General features: G+C 42.5%; 1 protein-coding gene across 1 annotated transcript in view; it reads right to left on the bottom strand.

Moving 5' to 3' along the window:
• Positions 1-11,226: 11,226 nt before the first annotated feature.
• ITGB8 (integrin subunit beta 8) overlaps positions 11,227-26,061 on the bottom strand; it is a 167,435-nt gene continuing 152,600 nt past the window's right edge. The window contains exons 12-14 of the mRNA XM_040432575.1: positions 21,099-21,202; positions 12,053-12,216; positions 11,227-11,977 (exon numbers count right to left, since the gene is read on the bottom strand). Of these exons, the coding sequence (XP_040288509.1) occupies positions 11,855-11,977; positions 12,053-12,216; positions 21,099-21,202 (391 nt within the window). The 3' untranslated portion in view covers positions 11,227-11,854. The remainder of the gene's footprint in view (positions 11,978-12,052; positions 12,217-21,098; positions 21,203-26,061) is intronic.

Raw genomic sequence — 26,061 nt, 5'->3', positions numbered from 1 at the left:
TCACCCACTAGGAATTCCATCTGTCTTGTCAAAGCAGTTCAGCTTCCAGACTATCTGCCTACTGCTTGACTCCCTGTTCCCATAGAGCACTTAGAATGTGCAGATTAATTCCAGTCAATTCAATTACAACGTACATTAAACTATCCTGCTCCCTTGATCCCACAGTTCGCTTATTCATATCATATCACACTAACTTCCGCACTACTAACTATAGTTTCCCAAGAAGACCCACATCACTAAGACATAACTGTGGAAGCATAGGCTAAATTGGTGCTAATAAAGAGACACTGTAAATTATTACTTTTCACATAAATAAACACAACCCTTTTTCAGATGAAATCCATCTATAGTAGCGATCATCTATTACTATTTTGGCATGAGAAGATAATGCAAGTCATGCATTTAAGTAGTACAATGAATGGCTACCTATGTAATAAATGGATCAAGGGGGTCCACCAGAGCAAAGCTCTCTGTTCTGGCACATAGAGGGGAGTCTGGAGTAGAGGACCCGACTCTAGGACATCCATATGCTCAAATAAAGAAACAACTAATTTAACCCTTCAAACAACTGTACTAACTTTCTAGCCACATTGAAGAATTGTTAAAAAAGGTGTCTCTCACTCTGGAGGACCACCCTTTCATTTGAATGAGTTCAGCTGTCATTGCAAGAAAATTGAACACTTACAGTCAGATTTCCCCATAGATTATATCTGATCACTGGGGGTTCCAGCAGAGGGACAATTTGTGATCAACTTAATGTGAAGGGGCAAGAAATGAGTAAATCGATTCAAAAGATAAAAATTTGTTCAAAACTAAGTCTTTTTGAGCAGCGAGGCGTTGGCCTGTTGCTCAAGAGACTCCCCCTTTCCCTTGAATGACAGTGCAAGACATCTTAGTCTACTTTCAACCTCGCGTTTTGGCTTTCCGCTTGTGAGATCCGTTCATCGCTCTCACAAGCGGTCCAAAACGGATCAGTTTTTGCCCTAATGCATTCTGAATGGAAAAGGATCCGCTCAGAATGCATCAGTTTGCTTTAGTTCAGTCTCCATTCCGCTTTGGAGACGGACACCAAAACGCATTTCCGGTACGCGGCTCCGCAAAAAAATAGAGCATGTCCTATTCTTGTCCGCAGCTCTATATAGTGCCGGCCATGTGCGGTGTCACTGTTTTGCGGTCCGCAAAACACTACGGACGTCTGAATGGACCCTAACCCTGAAAACCCTAGTGTCCTAAAAGCCTTACAATCAGTCCATAACCTACTGTTTCTAACAAGGCAAGATACACTCTTACCATATCAATGTCATGCTCATTAGCTATGTCCAGTGGGCATCATTAGATAATTGGGGTTGACATCTATGAGATAAGACAAACAGGTAGTATTAGGTACAGCTTGCACTTTACAGCCCCAGCAGCATTAGGTATCTAAGGACATTTTATAACAGTGGCATCTGCACTACAAGATCTTTATTATTAGGAAGATTTACTAATCCTAATATTAAAACAGCATTAACTTAAACCAAGTAAGGCTACTTTCACACTAGCGGCACGGACCTCCGGCAGGCTGTTCCGTCGGGTGAACAGCCTGTCGGATCCGTCCTGCCGCTAGTGAACGTGTGCCCCCGGACTGCCGCTCTGTCCCCATTGACTATAGCATTAGGTATCTAAGAACATTTTATAACAGTGGCATCTGAACTACAAGATCTTTATTATTTTTCCCCTCTGAGTAACATCTAGGAGGAAAAAAGCTTAGAAACAAGCATGGCTTTTCAAGCTAACCATCCTCTAATAACTTCCCGATTCCGGATAATCTACCAGTTTCTAACAACTATGACTACACAACACTGCAAGTCTGTCTGATATTAGCACCTATTTTAGGCATAAACATGTGGAAAAATGTCAAACTTGTAGAAGATTTCTGCCACTAAATTATAAGAATATAAAAAAAAATATTAAAGGGGTTGCACAGGATTAGAAAATCATGCTTTCTATATTTTAGAAACTGATGACACATGGTTTGTGTGTGGTACTGCAGCTCTTCTTCATTGAAGTGAAAGGGGCTGAGTTGCAATACCGCACACAACCTTTGAACAGTTCAATTGTTATCGCTGTTTTTGGAAGAAGGCAGACATGCTTTCAGAATCCTGCATAATAACTTTAAAATTAGCTGTGGAAGCAGTCCACAAATAGTGAAGTCCGATTATTTCAGAGTCTACAGCCTGCTAATGGTAAGAAGGGAAGCAGCAATCAATCTGTTTGTGACTGTCCTGCTCTATTTGCAACTGCTCCCACACCCAATGGGAACAAAGTGATACACTAATCTATGCAATACACTAATGCTTAACTATCTGAAAAGTTCCTCAGAAATTTACCAAACCAGGTTTTAGAATGGGTTACATCACAGTGTGCAGTCATTTGTTGACAGTCAGTAGGTAGGTATGTATATTAAAGGGCTTCTGTCACCCCCCTACAGTCATTTTTCATTTTTTGGCTACTTAAAATCCTTATACTGCGATTTATCAATATATAGTGCTCTTACTCTTTTTCGTTCTGTAGTTTCTTCAAAAAACGGACTTTTATAATATGTAAATTACCTCTCTACCAGCAAGTAGGGCGGCTACTTGCTGGTAGCAGCCGCATCCTCCTTTCATAATGACGCCCCCTCCTCATGTTGATTGACAGGGCCAGCGAGCGCTCTCGTCCTCTGGCTGGCCCTGTCTGCGTTTTAAATCTCGCGCCTTCGCCGTACCGGTCTTCAGTCGGCGCAGGCGCACTTATAGGAGGACGCTCGCTCGGCCGCTCCTTCCTCAGTGCGCCTGCGCCGGGTGTAGATGTGACGTCATCGGCGCAGGCGCATTGAGGAAGGAGCGGCCGAGCGAGCGTCCTCCTCTCAGTGCACCTGCGCCGACTGAAGACCGGTACGGCGCAGGCGCGAGATTTAGAACGCAGACAGGACCAGCCAGAGGACGAGAGCGCTCGATGGCCCTGTCAATCAACCTGAGGAGGGGGCGTCTTTATGAAAGGAGGATGCGGCTGCTACCAGCAAGTAGCCGCCCTACTTGCTGGTAGAGGGGTAATTTACATATTATAAAAGTCAGTTTATTGAAGAAACTACTGAACGAAAAAGAGTAAAAGCACTATATATTGATAAATCGCAGTATAAGGATTTTAAGTAGCCAAAAAATGAAAAATGACTGTAGGGGGGTGACAGAAGCCCTTTAAAGTGTATTCATTTCATTTACATTTTTTTACCATGTAGGGACAGAGAATGTAAGCGTGTTAATTTTTATTAGAAAACTGCATGTAAAGTGTTCCCCTACCAACCCTCTAACTGAGCGTGGCTAAAGAAACTCCATCTTCAGCATCCTGTATAGGTACCATACCTGTAAGCTGCAGGGGCAGCCTTCTCAGCTGGCCTCTGCTCTCCCTGCACCAGCCACTACCCCAACCCTTGTGTAAGAAATATTACTAAAAAGCTATAATTTTATATGCTTCCCTGCATAGAGATGTGGTAGTTTTCAACTTGTCACACCATAATATCATGACACAAAAGCCATTGAAAAAGTCAGTTAAAAATTTCTTGCCATCGTTAACTTAACACGTTAAGAATCAAGAAGAGGATTGCTACATCTGTACTTGATCTACTGTCAGTGCTGATCGTGGGTAGCAGGGCTCCCTTTTATCTTTCCAATGGAAAAAAAAATTACCAAAAACTTACATTCACTGTCCCTACACATTAAAAAACAAAAATGACATAACATCTGAAGACATGCTAATTGCTATAATTAAAAGGCCAATCTCAAAAAAACTAAGAAATGCAGCATTTGCAACTAATTTTTTCTAGTGACTGAAAAGAGTTCTGATAGACAAAAAGATTTAAAAGGGAGAACTAGAGGATAAGTATACAATAAATACAATAAATACATTTAAAACTGCATCATGTATGGTTGTTGTTCATCAAAATAAAAATATATTGCTAAAATAAAGAATCTCTGTTCCGGCTGATACATAGTTCCTTCAAAAGAACACCAATAAGATAATTCCTGCAATTAGGAAGTCATGCACTGACCCCTCAGGCATAACATACTAGGAAGATTTACTAATCCAAATATTAAAACAGCATTAACTTAAACCAAGTAAGGCTACTTTCACACTAGCGGCACGGACCTCCGGCAGGCTGTTCCGTCGGGTGAACAGCCTGTCGGATCCGTCCTGCCGCTAGTGAATGTGTGCCCCCGGACTGCCGCTCTGTCCCCATTGACTATAATGGGGGCGGGCGGAGTTCCGGCGGAGGCACGGCAGCGCACGGCGAGAAGCTGCCGGAATAAATGTTGGACTCTCGCCATGCCTCCGCCCCCATTATAGTCAATGGGGACAGAGCGGCAGTCCGGGGGCACATGTTCACTAGCGGCAGGACGGATCCGACAGGCTGTTCACCCGACGGAACAGCCTGCCGGAGGTCCGTGCCGCTAGTGTGAAAGTAGCCTAATCCGAAGATGTGCAGAAGGGACACAGGGACACTGTTATGATTAATTTGGTGCATCTTGTTAGAAGTTACAAACTTTGGTCTAACGCTACCTATCCTTGGCTTTGTGAATTTAAAGGGGTTGTCTCACTTGAGCAAATGGCATTTATCATGTAGAGAAAGTTAATACAAAGGCACTTACTAATGTATTGTGATTGTCCATATTGCCTCCTTTTCTGGCTTGAATCATTTTTCAATTGCCTTATACACGGCTCATTTCCAGGGGTTAAGACCACCACTGCAATCCAGCAACGGTGGTCATGCTTGCACACTACAGGAAAAAGTGCAGGCCTCTGGTGGCTGGGACTGTGGGAGCGCACATAGGCACGCATGCACAGCAGCTCTTGTACAGCTCGTATCCGTACTGCAGCGATGGCCGTAACCCCGGGAAAAGAGCAGTGTATAATGCAATAGAAAAATTAATCAAGCCAGAAAAGGAGGCAATGGGGACAATCACAATACATTTGTAAGTGCCTGTATTAACTTTTTCTACATGCTAAATGCCATTTGCTGAAGAGAGACAACCCCTTTAAGCCACTCCCTTCTTGCTAAGACACACCCCATTTCCTCTAAGACTTGCCTGTTTAAAACACATAACAAATATGGTGCAAGGCATGTGACCATTTTCGGCTTCGATTCAGCCATATTTGTAGCGCGTTTAGATAGTAGATCTCGTCCACTAGATCAGTTTTGCTTTGAGTATTCCTTTTACTTCTAAAACAGTGAAGATTTTTTTTCATAGCATTGTTTGGGCTGTTCAAACTGGATAACAAATATATTATTTTGGGGTCTTTTTTTCTTCTAGTGAGTTTTGAATATTCTCAAGTGCCTATTTTAGTAGCATTTTTTGATGTTGTATACTTTTAGGCTGGGTTCACACGGGCGTGACGGATTGGCTCAGGATGCGTTCAGGGTGCGTTCAGTGAAACTCGCACTATTTTGCAAGCAAGTTCAGTCAGTTTTGTCTGCGATTGCGTTTAGTTGTTCAGTTTTTTCCGCGCGGGTGCAATGCGTTTTGATGCGTTTTTCACGCGCGTGATAAAAAACTGAAGGTTTACAAACAACATCTCTTAGCAACCATCAGTGAAAAACGCATCGCACCCGCACTTGCTTGCGGATGCAGTGCGTTTTTCACGCAGCCCCATTCACTTCTATGGGGCCTGTCCTGCGTTACAAACGCAGAATATAGAACATGCTGCGATTTTAAAGCATTGCAGAAGTGATGCGTGAAAAAAAACGCTCATGTACACAGATCCATTGAAATGAATGGTGCCGGATTCAGTGCGGGTGCAATACGTTCACCTACCGCATTGCACCCGCGCGGAAATCTCGCCCGTGTGAACTCAGCCTTAGGCTGGGTTCACACGGGCGTGACGGATTGGCTCAGGATGCGTTCAGGGTGCGTTCAGTGAAACTCGCACTATTTTGCAAGCAAGTTCAGTCAGTTTTGTCTGCGATTGCGTTTAGTTGTTCAGTTTTTTCCGCGCGGGTGCAATGCGTTTTGATGCGTTTTTCACGCGCGTGATAAAAAACTGAAGGTTTACAAACAACATCTCCTAGCAACCATCAGTGAAAAACGCATCGCACCCGCACTTGCTTGCGGATGCAGTGCGTTTTTCACGCAGCCCCATTCACTTCTATGGGGCCTGTCCTGCGTTACAAACGCAGAATATAGAACATGCTGCGATTTTAAAGCATTGCAGAAGTGATGCGTGAAAAAAAACGCTCATGTACACAGATCCATTGAAATGAATGGTGCCGGATTCAGTGCGGGTGCAATACGTTCACCTACCGCATTGCACCCGCGCGGAAATCTCGCCCGTGTGAACTCAGCCTTAAGCTGAAATTCAAATAACTACTTGAAGATATATACTCCTGAAGGCACAATTTGTTTCCACAACTTTCCCTGAGTATAATAAATGTTACCCATGAAAACATAAACAATCCCAATTAAACATTAGAACACGTTTGTTTTTGGTTAAATTCTTGGAAAACTGCAATAAAATGCCATTTAGATAATATGACATCAAGTTGCTAAGCAACATTAAATGAACCAGTATGTAAATCATTGGTTCCATATTTTTTTCAGTGAAATACAAATGCAAGTATGCCAAGATATTAACTTTGTGGTCTTTTAATCATTCCCTGAGACCCTTTAGATAGCCTGTCACATCAGTCTTGCATTTTTCATTTCATGGACTATTTGGCTGCTAATTCAATGAGTGGTTTGCACATTCTGTCTTTTTAAAAACTATTAACATTTTGGTTGTTTTTGGTTTTCTTTTGATCCCATTCTCTTGTAAGAATTTAATAAAGCCATATGTCTCCACAAAGGGTATATACTTTAAGTACCAAAATCTGTGGCTCTGCCAACACATTGTGCCTTCCTCTGAGCATATCAAACATGGTGTGGACTAAGGTTTTGACTATAGAAAACAAAGTCACTCCTTAAAAAATGTAAAAGATCATATACAACTATCAAAAATGTTGGGACATCATTTAACCGTTATAGCTACTATGAAAGACACACTGGGCAAGTTATGTGAATGTTAGGAACCATCTGTGTCTTCAGGTCTATCACTTAGGCCTCATGCACACGAACGTATTTTGTTTCCGTGTCCGTTTTTATTTGCGGATAGGATGTGGACCTATTCATTTTAATGGGTCTGCAAAAAATTTGGACAGCACACCATGTGCTGTCCGCATACGAATGTCCGTTCCGTAGCCCCGCAAAAAAAGATAGGACATGTCCTATTCTTGACAAGGATAGGCATTGTTACAACGGATCCTCAAAAAAACGGATGCAATACGGATGTCATACTTATTTTTTGCAAAAAACAAAACACATACGATCGTGTGAATGTAGGTTTACAGATACCAAAGTGTGCTAATGATATGCAGTGGCTACAGAGATTCGTACTTGTACAGAAAAGGAAGGTCGTTGAAGTGCCACTCGATCCCCCATCAGAAGTCAAACCACCAGGTCCACAAAGAGAACACAAATCTTAAAAAAATATATACATAATATTCTCCTCCTTTCCTTTACATAAAAGAAAAGGCACATAAGAATCAGACCAATGGTATTGCCATCAGTGCCCTATGAAAGGTGGGCATCATACATATGTAGTGGAAAGAGCATAATGCTAAAATATACCAAGTGAACAGTTACCCAATAATAGCTCTGGACCAGAGTCCGGTCTGCATCGCTGCTACTTTGGTTGGTATGGCAAGTCAGGACTTTTTTGTAATACTGTTAGGTCACTTCTCTAGAATATTACTGGAACCAACTGAGTGCAAAATGCCTGGCACAATAGATCATTAAATGATACGTTTCATCATGTTACATATTACCACAAACATGTAGATATCGGACAATGTACTCTCAACATAGCAACACTGGCCCCTAGCTCAGTATAGTATGGCAGCCTTGAAATCCAAGTAGACAACCCATTTAATATAAGATCACATCAGTAATTGGGATGTTTTGTAGTGAACACTGACAATTTTGAAAGCGATACGTCTGGGGTGGCTTTAACGTTCTGTAAGGTTGACTCTAAGGTCACCAGTCCCTCAACATTTATTTGATTGCAATAAATATCCCCCATTTAAGATCATGCCATGTTAAGGTCCAAAATCAGTTATGATGAATTTCTTAATATATCTTCATGGTGGTGGAGCTCTCTTTATCTGATGTAGACCTCCAAAACCCTTGTACAGACACAGCGTTAACAAAAAAAACCATTGGGTCTGCCTTCAGCCATCACTAGGGGGAGCTAAGACACTTAGGCGGAATGTATCATTCATATCGCGGCAGTTTTGGTGTCAGTTTTAAGTCTGTCTTTGCAATGTGAGGTTGAGGCAAATTTATAAAATGACACAAATTAATGATATATTTGGCGCAAGTGCAATGTGGTCTGTGTCTGTAAATGTACACCAGGGAGGGTTGCCTGGCATTGAGAAGCAACTTTTTAAAAGGTCATAAATAAGACTTAAAAGCGTTCTAGTCTGAAATCATGGCCTACTTTTCACTGCACTTCTAAGTGGCGAGGCTCACTTGGAAAATCTGACCAAATGTCGTAAAAATATGCACTAAATGTCACGCACAGGCAACACCTGCGCCATTTTTACACCACAAAAGTGGTGCAGCAGATTTGACAAATGTTTCCCATAGTGCATATTGGTTTATTATGCCATTCAATGTATAAACAGCAAGCTCTTAGACATTCACTATTAGGCCTCATGCACACGACCGTTGTTTGTCTCCGCGTCCGTTCCGCCGATTTTAGCGTTTCAGATGCGGACCCATTCATTTCTATGGATCCGTTGAAAATGCGGATAGTGCACCGTTTGCCATCCGCGTCCGTGGTTCCAGTTCGTCCAAAAAAATATAATCTGTCCTATTCTTGTCCGTGGAAAAACGGTTCGCGGATCCATTCAAGTCAATGGGACCGCTAAAAAACGCGGAGGCACACAAGATTGTCATCCGCGTCCGTTTTATTCCTATCATTTGCATGGCAAACCTGTCTTAGACTCTTTTTTTTTTTACCTTTCTTTAAGTCTGGTAGTCCTCCAAAAATAAGGGAAGACACATGGAAACAAAAACGGAAACGGATCACGGAACCCCATTTTGCGGAACGGAACACAACAACGGTCGTGTGCATGAGGCCTTAGTGGCAGACAGAGAATTTTCGAGATCTGTGTCTGAAAGCTTGAACTCCAGCCGCCATAAAGATATATTACGAAATTCATCAAAATAAAATGATGGTCCTTTTAAAATGGTTGGACACGTGCTTTAAGGTAATGTCAAACAAATGTTTCACATTATTTTTGATGTTCTTGATGTAGCTCACTAACACTTATCATTACGTTAGCGGGGGTCTGGTGTACGCTCCGGCATTCACTATGTACTGCTGCATTACTTGGTTCAAAGCCGTTTAGTGTTCTGAAATAATCTAATAAAACAGAATGTGACAGACGTTATAGTATAGCGCAGAGGCTAACATAGCATAAGGTAAAAATCTAACTGATTTGCTTTACTTTAGATGGCCATAAAGGTAACAAGTTGACAGGCGGCAGTTTACTGTAAAACTGCAGACAATTCAGTTCACTTTTGGCTCTCTCCTGAAAATCCACACCCATTATCGTGAATTATTGCGATATCAGATTTACAGAAATTTTCATTACTATATTTAGTACTGCCATCTCACACAAAACAGTTGCTACTCGTATGGCCACTTTAAAAGTCATGTTAACGGTGGAGGAACAATTATACTACCATTATACTGATTCTATTCAAAATGACTATTGGTTGTTTTAGTCAAGGCTTCATTGGTTTATATTGTTAAATGGGTCTGAGCTGCAGTAACATATAAAACCCACAGAAACAGGTGGTATTGTTTCTGGAAAATAAAAGCAGATCCTCTTTGTAAGGTCATACGATTTGTAAACTGTAATAAAGAAACCAGAAAAAAAGAATAAAAAAAACATTATCCTGAAAATGCACCAATACAGCCATTTAGACTACAGTTGTTAAAGGGGTTGTCCAGCCGTTAACACTGATGAGCTATTGTTAGGATAGGTCATCAATATCTGATCAGCAGAAGTCTGACACCCGGCACCCCCGACGATCGGGCGTTTGATGAGGAGGCGGCGCTTCTTGGGCTTTACACTACACCTCGTCTCCTCTGGAGCGGTGGTGTAGTGTAATTACAAGTACTCGCTGCGTTCACTTGAATGGAGCGGGTACTTGGATTACACTGCAGTTCCTGAAGCGAAGTGCAGTGTAATGAAGAATAAGCGGTGCTCGCAACAAAGCGTCGTCTCCTCTTCCAACAGCTGAGCAGCGGGGGTGCTGGCATTCGGACCCCCGCCGATCAGATATTGATGACCTATCCTGACCATAGGTCATCAATATTAACGACTGGACAACCCCTTTAAGTTAGATATATGGAATAGTATTATAAGCTCTTATCCAGGAGGACAAAAGACCACTCTCTAGGTGGCTAAGTCATTGACTCTACCTTTAAAGGGGTTTTCCATTTCTTCAGGATAGGCCATCAGTATCTGATTGACAGGAGTCTGACACTCGGCAATCCACTGGGAGAGGCACTGGTGTAACGAGCTCCATCCAGAGTTCTGTAATTCCGATGTCTATATCCGGATTCTGGAGCTACTGTACTTGGGAGCAGGGATACTGATGATCAGTTAATGATAGCCTTTACAGAGAACAGGCCTGCAATATAAAAATGCTGGAAAATCCCTTTAAACAGGCCTTGGAGCATGACTTGGGATAGAAGCCAGGACCAATCTTTTTCACCCATCCGCAGACAGCTGTTTCAGGCTTTTTGCCCCACGTTTGACATGAGTCTGGGGGAATTAAGTCCCCGCGTGTAGAGTGGTATTATAAATGCTAGAGGCTCCTAGGGGGTGGTTTTTGATCTAAAAGCTCCTCATCTTTTGTGCTGCTTTTAGTTTGTTATATTGTTTGAAATCATATACTTTTGGATAACTCAATCTTCAACTTTAGTTTTAAACTTAAAAAAAAACATATAAATCTGCTTTCATTTTTTTTTTAGACCAACACATAAAAAGGTGCATGTTTTTGTTCTTTTTTGCACACAAGTTTCCATAGGAGTTGAAAGCCCACCATTACAGTACTTTCTTAAGTAAAGTCAAAACTGAATTCGTCAAAACCGCCTACATTTTCTTTTGCAGCAGATCAAGCACTCAAAAGTTGTTTTTGTTTCATGTCTGCAGATGTAGCAGGGCTAAATCTGTCATCCAACAGTTTCTTTCGTGCATCAACAATAAGGACAAAGCTTTGCGCCAGATGACAAACTCAGGTCAACTGCATCCGTATTATGACAAGGTTGCAAACCTCGTTGCGGAGTGCACAGAAAATCTAGCTAAAGTGTAACCAGTGCTTTGTATAAAACATACAAAAGAAAATACAAATAATAAAGTGCTACATTCAAACCTTGTACCGTACAGTAGTAACGCACATGAATCCATTAGAGCAGCTAAAGAATAATTCTATGCAGTTGTCAGTTCCCAAATCTATACAAGATGAGAGAACACACAATGTAACTGCATGCCGTCACCTGCAGAATGCCACAATGTCTTGTTACCACTGGTGCTTGCTTAGCAAAAGTATGGCATCCGTTCTGGTGGTTTTCCGTGTTGGCACGTGCTGAATAAACGGGCCCTGCCCATTTATATGACATTAATTTCATTTTTTTTACATTTTCGAGGAAATGTTTATAGCAAAAGGCATAAAAGTCACTAGATGCAAACCACACGGGATGATGTTGGTCACCTAATGCAAACATGTCCTTAAAACTTGTACTTGAATGCTTCATGTACTGCCAGTTTTCCAATGCCGATATTAATGTCTTCTGGTTTTTCCCGAGTATATGTTACTGTCCTCGAGTACACACTGTGCAAGCCATTTTTATCCTGCGGAGTAGAAAAAATTAGTATGAAACAGCCTAAAAAAGACTGGAAGAGACTGCATTTGTTGGGGGTCCTTACCTTCATTGATGTTGGCACCCTGTAGTCAGATGATGAGGTCCTCCTGTTGTTACTGCATTGTAAAATACTAACTCTAATTAGAAGTACACAAAGAAACCCAATTAAGAAAGTTGCTGTGAAGATGATGAAAAAGATCTTCAGGATCCAAGGATCTGAGAAGCATTCTGGGATGGGGGAAAAAAAGACAAATGCATGTTCACAATAACATCTCATCCACTTCTTGTCACGCTAGATACAAGGTGTAGAAATCCATTATAGACCACCGCGACGCACATTGCTACTTCAATTAATCCTTATTCAAAAAATGCAGAGAAAGAGCCCTTGCAGCCATCTCAAAATTTTCTAAATAGTCTTTTTTCGATGGTTACCTAGTGGTTGTAACTTCTTCCCCATTGGGAAATACTGAAGTAGTCATGCAAGTTGTGATATTGCCAGATATTACTGCGACTTGCCTTAAGGCCCCTTTCAGACGAGCAAGCTTCACGCATTGGACTCGCAGCGTGAGGATGCAGCAGCTCCCGTCCTGACCTCCCTAGCACTGACGGGGTTGCATAGCATTATATTGATTTATGGTGCTATGTAACCCTTAGGCCCCTTTCAGACGGGCGAGATTTCCGCGCGGGTGCGATGCGTTAGGTGAACGCATTGCACCGGCACTGAATCCGGACCCATTCATTTCTATGGGGCTGTGCAGATGAGCGGTGATTTTCACGCATCACTTGTACGTTGCGTGAAAATCGCAGCATGCTCCTCTTTGTGCGTTTTCCACGCAACGCAGGCCCCATAGAAGTGAATGGCGCTGCGTGAAAATCGCAAGCATCCGCAGGCAAGTGCGGATGCGGTGCGATCTTCACGCACGGTTGCTAGGAGACGATCGGGATGGAGACCTGATCATCATTATTTTCCCTTATAACATGGTTATAAAGGAAAATAATAGCATTCTTAATACAGAATGCATAGTATAATAGGGCTGGAGGGGTTAAAAAAAAATATATTTTTTAACTCACCTTAATTCACTTGTTTGCGCAGCCCGGCTTCTCTTCTGTCTTCATCTTTGTTGTGCACAGGAATAGGACCTGTGGTGACGTCACTACACTCATCACATGGTCCGTCACATGATCCATCACCATTGTAAAAGATCATATGATGGACCATGTGATGAGCGCAGTGGCGTCATCAAAGGTCCTATTCCTCAAAGAAGAAGACAGAAGAGAAGCCGGGCTGCGCGAACAAGTGGATTAAGGTGAGTTAAATTATTTTTTATTTTTTTTAACCCCTCCAGCCCTATTGTACTATGCATTCTGTATTCAGAATGCTATTATTTTCCCTTATAACCATGTTATAAGGGAAAATAATACAATCTACACAACTCCTAACCCAAGCCCAAACTTCTGTGAAGAAGTTCGGGTCTGGGTACCACATTCAGTTTTTTATCACGCTCGTGCAAAACACATTGCACCCGCGCAATAAAAACTGAACAACGGAACGCAATCGCAGTCAAAACTGACTGCAATTGGTTACCTACTCGCGCGGGTTTGCCGCATTGCACCCGGGACGCCTCCGGAGCCAAAACGTGACGCCCGTGTGAAAGAGGCTTTACAGTTCTGGAATGTATTGGATAACACTGGCATAATGCCCTATTAAATGTTATCTGCAGTCTAAGGCTTTTTTGACATCTGTATTACCTTTTTCATTGTTTTGTTCTGACAGAGGAATAGAAAGGACCGTTAAAGGGACCGAACACTTTCCATTTTCATCCGTGATTCATTGACTTTAATGTTAAAAACATGCTTTCGTTATGTTGGATGTAAAAAAGTCCTGCAGACAGTACATTTTCTCAGATCAAAATTAACAAACATGGGAATGGAGTCCCTGGCTAAGAGCGGTGCGCTCAGATTTGGATGCGCTCGCAGCCAGGGAGAAGAGAACCGCCCCCAGCAAAACTGCGAGTCTCCACCTAGTATAACCGAGTCGGCTCATTATAATATAAGGCGCCAAAATCAACGGGGCCAACAGCGCACAAACAGGTGGTTCTTTGGAGAAAAAAAAAATGTGGCATCAGTGGGGGCCGCACTATAAGGTAAGACCATAATTAGACTAGGGCTAAACTGATGAAAGGTCCTCTTTAAGGTCCCTTTTACCTGGTCTGAGGATTGCGGTAATTATTGGGGATAAGCATTTGAGGGGACACTTGTTCCTAATAATTCCATGTGTAAATGTGTGGTCAATCACCCAATGAAGGAGCAAACGTTTATTGATCGGGTGACGGCATCTTTTATGTGGCACATAAAATCATTGCTTGCCGGCCGCACGTTGTCCTTTGGAAATAGGGATCTGCTACCAGCAAATAATGGATCCGTATGGGGATGAGCGATCACAGTAGTGATCATTCATCCTCATAAAGGGGAGATGATTGCTGCATGTAAGAGTAGCAATCACCCTCACGATCAGACAATTGAACATTTTGCTTGTTACCAATAATTGCCTGGGGATCAGTCCATGTTAAAAGGGAATTTATTGTCCAACTAATACCACATAGTCAGAACAAAAGAGAAATTGGAGCTCAAAAAGCCAAAATTGTAAATATTATAAATATTTTATTGTATCATAAAGAAACATCAAGGTTACATACAAAAAATGTAGTGGGACAGGGAACAAAAAAGGAGCAGGGAAAAGAGAAAACGGCACCACCCTGGGAGGGGAACTCCGGTCATAGATGATGGTATGTGTGGTCAGCGGGATAGATGCATAATAATGAGAGAATATAATAACACCGCGGATACACAGTAAATATAATGGCAAAGGTGAGTCCCAAGTAAAGGAAGATGGAATGCCCACACAAACAAGGGCATACGCGTCCGGCTTACAGGTAAAGACCTGACAGGAGAGTAACAATACAAATGGAACAAAGCTGGGATGTGAAAAAGTAAAATGAGACTCACCAAGGTGTCAGACCAGGAGGAGACCAACCAGGATGGCGTTACCCCAACGCGCGTTTCGGTGTGCCCCCTGACGAAGGCACGCCGAAACGCGCGTTGGGGTAGCGCCATCCTGGTTGGTCTCCTCCTGGTCTGACACCTTGGTGAGTCTCATTTTACTTTTTCACATCCCGGCTTTGTTCCATTTGTATTGTTACTCTCCTGTCAGGTCTTTACCTGTAAGCCGGACGCGTATGCCCTTGTTTGTGTGGGCATTCCATCTTCCTTTACTTGGGACTCACCTTTGCCATTATATTTACTGTGTATCCGCGGTGTTATTATATTCTCTCATTATTATGCATCTATCCCGCTGACCACACATACCATCATCTATGACCGGAGTTCCCCTCCCAGGGTGGTGCCGTTTTCTCTTTTCCCTGCTCCTTTTTTGTTCCCTGTCCCACTACATTTTTTGTATGTAACCTTGATGTTTCTTTATGATACAATAAAATATTTATAATATTTACAATTTTGGCTTTTTGAGCTCCAATTTCTCTTTTGTTCTGATTTGTGCTCGGAAGCTTTAGCCGAGTTATCTCTATAGGGGTGTCATTTTGGGTTTATTGGGTGAGCACAGGCTCCCCTTGATTCTTCTTTGCCCTTTCTTTGACGCCCCTAGGGTCATCCCCCCTCCCTTCTAATACCACATAGTGCAAGGAAATATCCTTCTGTTATCTTAGCCTACAGAACATTTTGGTTCCTCCTTTTACTTTTTTTTTTTTTTTTGCTTTAGTGGATCATATATAGCACTCTTTCTGTAATTGTTACATTGGCAGTCTGTGCCTGCTGCTGCCCCACTCCCCTCCTTCTGTAGCATTGCTAGAGTTTATCGCTCCTTTGTTTCTGTATTCTTTTATTCTGTGCAGCACTACAAGGGTTAATGCTCCTTGGTTTCTGTGTGCACATGCTTGAATAATGGGCTAATCAGCCCTGCTATATATTCTGTGTTTTGTGCCCCACCACTGGCCTAAGAAACAGGCTCTGTATGGTCATTGTAGTCTGCTGTATCCTGTGAAGGAGCTATAGTCTGTTTGTCTGTCTGTGGAGTGTTTTCTGCCTGACTCCCTAATCTGTCCATCTGTCATCTGACCTGATCTGTGTCTGTTACCCTGACCCTGTGCTGCCTGCCTCTGGTCCTGTTTTTAGGATTCCCATGCACTCTGCCCGCCATTGCCCCAGTGTGTCTGACCTCTGTGGGTCAGCTGCCATAAACTGGGGCTACAGTGAAGATCATATCCCTGTACAGGGGTTAAAGGGTGAAAGGGTGACCACCGGGACAATGCCATGAGAAATGGCTCAAAGGCAATCCGGTTAGTTGACATGGTGGTTCCGCTACCATTGTCCGTAACAGTAATATTCCACTATAAGGCATATTAATACATATAAGTGTGAAAGCAACATTCATATTGGCCAGGAGAAGGTTCTGTGCTGTATCCTACATGCTCTGCAGGCCTTTCACTAGGTAGTCTGATAGTTCTTAATGACTCCCACGAAAACTAGTCTCTTGGATATCCTCAAAGACTGCAAGTCATCAGTCACTGTCTTGTAAGATTATGACTTCTAATTCCCCTGACTTCCTAAACACAATAGAAGGCTGTTAATAAGCTGAAGGAGGAACAGTCTGTGCCTGATACATCAAGACCTTTTGATAACCTTAACATATTTGGAAAAATGACATATTACGCTGTTGTGAGTCTACAAATTACTTGACTTTCAGTTTATCAGACAGCATGACCTTGCCATTGACGATGACCTTCCATAACTTTGAAGTCCGTACAAGAGGTCTGGAATTCATCTAGACAAAATCATTTCTTAGGCTACACAATTATCCTGATGTTAAAGACTAGGTAAACACCACTTGCTCCATTTCTCCCTGTCATAGGCAATGTTACTGATTCCCAGCATATATGTGTTTATGTATAAGATCATTCGTTTCCTGAACTCTGGTGACTTGAAACTTTTTGGATGAATATGTAAGACAACATTTAACCCTTTTCTCGACATTACATTTGTTATCTCTATGGGTGAACAGATCAATTTAGTTAAAGAGAATCTGTCACCAGTTTTATGCTGCCATCTAATGAAAACACTGGGTCACTTACTAGTACTAACCAAATTACTGTATTTTTCGCTTTATAAGACGCACCTGATGATAAGACGCACCTAGGTTTTTGAGGAGGAAAATAAGAAAAAAATATTTTTAACCAAAAGGTGTGCTTTTGGTAGGTTTTGAACTAATGGTGGTCTGTGGATGCCGCACTGTTATGAGGGATCTGTGGATGCCGCATTGTTATGAGGGATCTGTGGATGAAGCACTGTTATGGGAGGATCTGTGGATAACGCACTGTTATGGGGGGATCTGTGGATGACGCACTGCTATGGGAGGATCTGTGGATGACGCACTGTTATGGGAGGATCTGTGGATGACGCACTGTTATGGGAGGATCTGTGGATGACGCACTGTTATGGGGGGATCTGTGGATGATGCACTGTTATGGGGGGATCTGTGGATGATGCGCTGTTATGGGGGGGATCTGTGGATTACACTGATGGGGGATCTGTGGATGACACTTATGGGGCTCTGTGGATGACACTTATGGGGCTCTGTGGATGACACTTATGGGGCTCTGTGGATGACACTTATGTCATCCACAGATCCCCATAAGTGTCATCTACAGATCCCCCATCGGATGCATCAGTGTGGAGGGAGGAGGCGGAGACACTCATAGCGGGGCCCGGTGCAGTGATTCTACTCTAATACACCGGGCCCCGCAGCTGTTAAGTACATTCAATCCGAATGGGTCCGCAATTACTGTACTGTACTTACTGTAGTACCTTATGTATAGCATTAAGACTTCGCAGACCGGCAGCTCCCTCGGTCATGCGCCGCCTGCCGCAGCTCCCTCCTCATGCGCCGCCTGCCTGCTTATCTCACTTTATGAATGAACACGCAGGCGGGGCAGGTGGCGCATGAGGAGGGAGCTGTGGCAGGCGGCGCATGAGGAGGGAGCTGCCGGTCTGCGCCGTCTTAATGCTATACATAAGGTACTACAGTAAGTACAGTACAGTAATTGCGGACCCATTCGGATTGAATGTACTTAACAGCTGCGGGGCCCGGTGTATTAGAGTAGAGTCACTGCACCGGGCCCCGCCATGAGTGTCCCCGCCTCCTCCCTCCACACTGATACTTCGCTCGCCGCGCTGTGCAGCATAGCGGCCAGCGAAGTATCCGCTTTATAAGACGCACGGCCATTTTCCTCCCACTTTTGGGGGGGTGGGGAAGAGCGTCTTATAAAGCGAAAAATACGGTACTTTCTTAAAACCAGTATTGAGCAGCTCATGTGCAAGCCAAGTCCCTGAGCCTGCTCAATACAGTGCACGAGCTGGCGCCAGAGTCAATAGTATTTAAGTGACCCAGCATTTAAATTGGGGTCTCTGTCACCAGTTTATGCTACTCTCAGATGGGGCAGCATAAAACTAATGACAGGTTCCCTTTAATTGGAATGTTTCATCTTAAAGAGGTGTCCCAATCACAGGATATGATATATGTGGGTCCCACCTCTTGGAGAACAGGGATCCCTTGACTGGCTTGTTGAAGCCACATCCTGGTGGGGAATGAATGGAGAGCTGGCTGTGCATGTGGCAGTTCTCTCCATTCTCTACCATGGAAGTTACAGAAACAGCTGATCATGCTTCTTCAGCTGTTTCTGGAACTTCTATAGAAGTGAATGGAAAGAACCTTTCACGTGTGTAGCCACCCTTCCATTCATTCATCGCCTGGATGTGGCAGCCAGGATTCTTCACATGGGTGAAGTTTGGAATACCTCTAACTGAAAATACTTCTGCTTATGCTCTTATCCTGCTGTCTTAGGAAGAGAATGTGGGTCTAAATCACCATCAATATAAACACATATACAAACAGAACAGTAATTCAAGCCAGCTAGGATGTAAGAATTGATCTGGATAGTGATTCAAAACCACATCACTAAAATACGCATAAACAAGGCCAGAGCATATGAGGGCATAGAAGTAACAGAGCTCCAGGCTTTGTGGTGTAAAAACATGTTCTCGTATTTTCAAGTACACTAATGACCCTTTTAAATATCACCTCCAGTAATTTGCCTTGAAAAGTGAATATTTTATTGTGTCTGGTATACACAGTACATGTGTTTTGTCCTATACACCCTCACTTATAGTATTATGTAAAAGAGTCCATTCACACAACTGTATTTTCAGTCCGCATTCGATCCACATTGTTTAGCGAATTGTATGCGGACCCATTCATTTCAATGGGGCTGCAAAAGATGCAGACAGCACACCGTGTGCTGTCTGCATCTGTATGTCCGTTCCGCGGCCCCACAAAAAAAACAAAAAAAACAAAAAAAAAACAAGAAGTACATGTAATATTCTTGTAAATTTTGTGGAAAAGAATAGGCATTCGTTACATAGTGTGGGATCTGCGGAAGGGGAAAATGCAGGATGGATACGGCCAGTATACGTGTTTTGCAGATCTGTAATTTGCAGACCGCAAAACGGACACGGTCCGCAGTATGGCTGACCAAAACAAACATTATCCCTACATTGCTACTGCATTACAATGAACACTACGGGGGAAATTTCTAAAATCTGTTTAGCCTGAATTCTTGCTCCTGTAATTTGCACAAATGTATGAAAACCATGCACATAATTTGATAGATTTGGCATATGTTTAATATGGTTACAATTGTTATTCCAGTTTTTAGGCCACCCCCTAATTGAGTGAAATTTTGTTAAATCTGGCTACTTGGCTATTTAACCACGCCCACTTACCCACCCACTTTTCAAAAGTGGCAAGAGTGGTATAAAATCACAAAATGTTGCAGATTTTTGCACCAAAATGGTTGAGACATTTTTATATGCCACAAAAGCAATCTAAATGTTCAACCCATTGAACACCTTTAGGCCTCTTTCACACGGGCGTCGCGTGTGAGGGCCGGATAGGATGCGGGTGCGTCGCAGGAAAATCGTGCGGTTTTGCCTGCGAGTGGGGTGAGTTTTGTATGCAATTGCGTTGAGTTATTCAGTTTTTTCTGTGCGAGTGCAATGCATTTTGCACGCGCGTGAGAAAAAACTGAATTGGTACCCAGACCCAAACCCGGACTTCTTCACAGAAGTTCGGGTTTGGGTTAGGTATTGTGTAGATTTTAAGATTTTCCCTTATAAGATGGTTATAAGGGAAAATATCAGAACACAGAATGCTTAGTAAAATAGGGCTGAAGGGGTTAAAAAATAATAATATGTAACTCACCTTAATCCACTTGTTCGCGCAGCCCGGCTTCTCTTCTTTCTTCTTCTTTGAGGACCTAGGAGAAAAGGACCTTTGGTGACATCACTGCGCTCATCACATGGTCCATCACCATGGTGATGGACCATGTGACAGACCATGTGATGAGCACAGTGACGTCACCAAAGGTCCTTTTCCTCCCAGGTCATCAAAGAAGAAGTAAGAAGACGAGCCGGGCAGCGCGAACAAGTGGATGAGGTGAGTTTAATTATATATTTTTTTTAACCCCTCCATCCCTAATTTACTTAGCATTCTGTATTAAGAATGCTATTATTTTCCCTTATAACCATGTTATAAGGGAAAATAATAATGATCAGGTCCCCATCCCGATCGTCACCTAGAAACCATGCATGAAAATCGCACCGCATCCGCACTTGCTTGCGGATGCTTGCGATTTTCATGCAGCCCCATTCACTTCTATGGGGCCTGCGTTGCGTGAAAAACGCTGAATATAGAGCATGCTGCAATTTTCACGCAACGCACAAGTGATGCGTAAAAATCACCGCTCATGTGCACAGCCCCATAGAAATGAATGGGTCCGGATTCAGTGCGGGTGCAATGCGTTCACCTCACGCATTGCACCCGCGCGGAAAACTCGCCCGTGTGAAAGGGGCCTTAAACTTACACATGCTAGAAATGTTATAAACTGTATCTACTCATTAGGGTCCTAAATGTCTAATGAGCTAAGTGGTTAAAATCCAAATATTTAGTGCAAGGCAAAATGTTTTATCCAAGCTGTTGTTACCTGAAGTCTGATCCATATAGTACACCAGCGTGTTACATTTTGTTTTATAGGGATCCATTGGATTGACAGATGCATTTAGTGAGCCATGAGAGTGCTCACAGTTCCTGTGTATTACATAAACAGAAGAGATTAGTCACACAGTTATTAAAGCGGTTTCTCAATAGGATGACTTAATGCGTGGGAGCAGGCAAAAAGAAACAAAAGAAAAAAAAAAACAAGCAAGCAAAAACTGTACTTGAAAAAGCATGAACATCTTCTTGGACCTAACTTTTTGTCAATGAAGTTAAACTCTGTAAGTAAACATCATATTGACTGTACACTGCCTTAAAGGGTCACATCAACTTCTTAATAGAGACACACTGCAGGATGAAGGCTACAAGTCAAACAATACTGGCCTAATGGCTGATCAGAAGCAATCTGTATATTGAGCCTCTGGAAGACTGTTTTTTTTGTATATTAAAGGGGTTGTCCCACAGAAAAAAAAAATCTACAGTTTTCAAACCACGACCTGGATACTTTCGTAACTGCATATAATTAAAAATTTTGCAGAGTTATTTAATAAAATGTATCTGTATAGCTCCACCAGCAGTTTGTTTTTTTCTTATTTCTTTGTCCGCCTCACTGAGATGGCCGCACATGCTCAGTTTCATCATTCAACTGCCTCCTGAGCTGTGATTGGGAGAGCTGAGACACGCCCCCTGAGCTGTCAGCTTGATATAAATCTAGCAAAGCAATGAACATGGAGATCTCTGGATCCATGTGAGATACAGGACTGGTTAGAGCTTTGTTAGAAAGAGATTGTCATGTACTATATGATGTCTGATTTTCATTTTTTACATTAGTCATGGGATAACCCCTTTAAGATACAGATTGGCAGACACAGAACATGTCCCCCTGGCAGCCCACCCTCTTCCATGAGATACAGAAAAACCCAATGACAACATTATTGCTGTTATATAAATAAGCAAGGGGGAATTTATCCTTAGGGGAATTTTAAAGACAATTTTGAAAGAGTCTGCATTGCCCTAATCTGGGCCAAGTTTGGTGCATCTTTAAGATGAACATATCTGTCTTGAGATGCTACTCCACGTTCTACACCACAATTTTACTGATGTGAAATGGAGACAAAACTGGAATGTGTGGGGTGAAAAAGGAAACGGTCACAAGATCACATAGGCAGGCCATCTAGTCTATATTATTACTCATCTTAGGATAGATATATGTTTATCCAAGGCATGTTCAAAGAGTAATTAAATGTTTAAAAACTTTATTTAAAAATGTTGGAAATGTCCAAAAAAAAAATTCTGATAATTTATTAATGTATTTGCCTTTTTACTAAAGAAATAGGCAGCTGAACGTGGGCTCTCCTAAGCTGTTTTAGAATCACATGTCAGTAGTGTAAATGTGTACGGATTCTACTGTACTGTGAAACTGAGCCGCAGCGACCACTGCTCCTGATCTTGGCGCAGCCCTTACCGATGCGCTATGCCAGGATTTAGCTGAGTGGAGCGGGCTCCTTCCTGAGCCTGCTCCGCTCACTTGAAAGCTCTGAATAGCTCATTGTTACAGAGTGCTACAGATCTCCCTCTTTCTACTGGTTATACCTTTAGCTATACAGCCAAGCATCCGACTTGCTTTCCAGCTGCCTGCCCACAATGTGCACTCATTTTGAAGTGGATATGAGGACCTCTAGATCCTTGTCTTCTGAAGCGTTGGATAACACAGGACTGCAAATATGATCCTAAGATAGAAAGCTCCTTATCCCCAAGTGCATTATTTTACACATGGACACATTGAACTACAGTTTACATTTTTTGGATCATTTATCCAGAGTAGGGTTGTCCCGATACCACTTTTTTAGGACCGAGTACAAGTACCGATACTTTTTTTCAAGTAGTCACCGATACCAAATACCGATACTTTTTTTAAATGTCATGTGACCGTTTTGGGGGATCTGTGGATGACGCACTGTCATGTGGGGGATCTGTGGATGGCACTGTTATGGGGGACCTGTGGATGGCACTGTTATGGGGGATCTGTGGATGGCACTGTTATGGGGGATCTGTGGATGGCACTGTTATGGGGGATCTGTGGATGGCACTGTTATGGGGATCTGTGGATGGTGCTGTTATGGGGGATCTGTGGATGGCACTGTTATGGGGGATCTGTGGATGGCACTGTTATGGGGGATCTGTGGATGGCACTGTTATGGGGGATCTGTGGATGGCACTGTTATGGGGGATCTGTGGATGGCACTGTTATGGGGGATCTGTGGATGGCACTGTTATGGGGATCTGTGGATGGTACTGCTATGGGGTGGGATATCTGTGGATGGCATTGTTATGGGGTGGGGGGATCTGAGGATGGCATTGTTATTTGGTGGGGGATCTGTGGATGGTGCTGTTATAGGGGATCTGTGGATGGAACTGTTATGGGGAGGATCTGTGGATGACACTGCTATATGTCATCCACAGATCCCCCTCATAACAGTGTCCCCCAATACACCGGGCCCCGCCGCTCACCGAAGTATTTATAAACGTGAATCCTTATCCTGTTATTAAGTTGAACTAACGCTGCCCTCTCCCATGTTCCCCTGTATCCCCCTGTATCCCCACAGCACTTACTTAAGCTTCCATAGCAGGCAGAGCGGACGGCACCAGTAACGTCACTCACTGACGTCGCGCGTCTGCTCCGCCTGCTTCATTCATAAAGTGGGCGGAGCAGGCGCTCTACGTCAGTGAGTGACGTTACTGCTGCCGTCTGCTCTGCCTGCTATTGAAGCTTACAGGGGGATACAGGGGAACATGGGAGAGGGCAGCGTTAGTTCAACTTAATAACAACAGGATAAGGATTCACGTTTATAAATACTTTGGTGAGCGGCGGGGCCCGGTGTAAGAGTACAGTGACTGCACCGGGCCCCGCCCATAGTTACGGACTCCAGCCCCTCCTCTCTCCCGATGCTGCATCTTTGCCGGGCCGCAAAAATATTCATTGCAGGAAAAAAAAAAAGTATTCTATTTATGTATCGGGGCGGGGTATCGGCGGCTGAGTACCGCCGAGAAAACTCGGAATCGGTCCCGATACCGATACTAGTATCGGTATCGGGACAACCCTAATCCAGAGAATCTAAATCTTTTTCCAAAAATTCTTCTAGGTCACCTACAAAAATATTAAACAGAATAGGGCTCAAGACTCCTCTCAGAATGCACACCATTAACAACAACACTCTGGTGCCTTTTCATCAGCCAACTGCAAACCCACTGAACTATCCAGGGATTAAATGCAATGTTCAATATCTATCAGCCATTTATGTGGCACTGTTTCAAAGGCTTTTCCTGAAGTCCAGGTAGGTAATATCTATGGTACCACCTTTGTCCAGCACTTTTGTGGCAGTAAAAAAAAATCAATAAGAATAGTTTGATGATCTGCCCTTCGTGAAGCTATGCAGTTTTGGATCCAATAAGTTACTGGTTTTTAGGTGGTCAACTATCTTCTTTTTCAGGAGGGTTTCCATTATTTTTACTACTACTGAAGTCAAGCTAATACATTTTTATCCCAAAAAAAGAGATTATTGGACCAAATGATAACAAAGAGGTGACCACTTGTAACCACAAAGGCCACAAATGATCTACGACATCAATATGTGATTCAAAGAAGGTCAAAGTCTAAATGAGCAAAAATTTTTAAAAAAAAGCCCAATAAAAATGCCACAATGTCAGGATTGCATGACATTATAGTATCTCCTCCATCATATACTCTCGATACTTCCAGCTATTATACAATATGTCTTCTTCCCACTACTGCCTGTACTTTATCATGTTACACTGCCTCCCTCATGAGTTTTATACTCCCACCTGTCACATGTTTATAGTGGGAGAAGGAAGAGGCAATAAAATGAAATAAAAGTCAATTGAATAACCCTTAAGGAAGATGATGATTATGTAAATTGAGGATGTGCGGATGTACTGGTATTTCTTAAGATAACAAGTAGAAGCAGAATATAATGAACACTGGTTTCATATTCTGTAAGGGACATGAACCGTGTAAGCTTTGCCTTAGTATTACAAAAACATTTTCTGCATGCTGGATGGAAGGGAGTAGCTGTATAAACAGATAGAGGCTGTGATTTGCAGCTCATGCCTTGGTTTATAAGCAAACAGGATATGATTCTACAATGTTTAACTCAGAGGGAAAAACATAGAAGTTATAATTCTTAAAATGGGGAAAATGTGCACTACATGTATTTATTTAGTAAGTATTTAGTACTAGAGAAAGTTTTTTTTAATGATTATATTTAGTGATGAGCAAAGCAAGCTTCGGATGCTAAATCTGAAGTTGCTTCATTCAAACCTTCGAATTATTACTGTACGGTACAGTAAAGTATTAAAATGTATGGGCTCCGATGAGCTGAAGTTATTTGAAAAGTCGTGCGTGACCTTCTTGAATAACTTCGGCAGTTATTATTTTTAAAGTGAAAAAGCACTTTTGAACTTGAAACCAAACTCGACTTCGGTTCCAACTGATACCTCGGAATCGAAGTTCCGTTTCAAGTTTTGAAGTTCTTTTACACTTTAAAAATCAACTACCGAAGTTATTCAACAAAGTCACGCGCAACCATGCGAATAACTAACTTCGGCTCATCGGGGCCCGTAAATTTTAATACTCTATGGAGACAGATCTCCGTACAGTATTAATCCAAAGTTTTGAACGAAGCAACTTCGGATGTAGCATCCGAAGCTTGCTTCGCTCATCATGTTTATATTATATTATTTTTATATTTTTGTATACTCTACCATTCTGTCATTATATCCATAAAAACATAATGCATTATATAAAGATAATACTCAAAAAGGAGGTCATGCCTCATGTACTGTACTGTAAACCAGCAAACTTCTAAAATACTATATTATAGAGGTCTTAGATGTTGTGAAGTTTTTCCTCTACATTTTTTTTTTTTACTTTT

The sequence above is a fragment of the Bufo bufo genome, chromosome 5 (genome assembly GCF_905171765.1).
Source record: "Bufo bufo chromosome 5, aBufBuf1.1, whole genome shotgun sequence".
NCBI classification, from domain to species: Eukaryota; Metazoa; Chordata; class Amphibia; order Anura; family Bufonidae; genus Bufo; species Bufo bufo.
The sequence above is the reverse complement of the archived record's forward strand: the minus strand, read 5'-3'. Positions and strand labels throughout refer to the sequence as shown.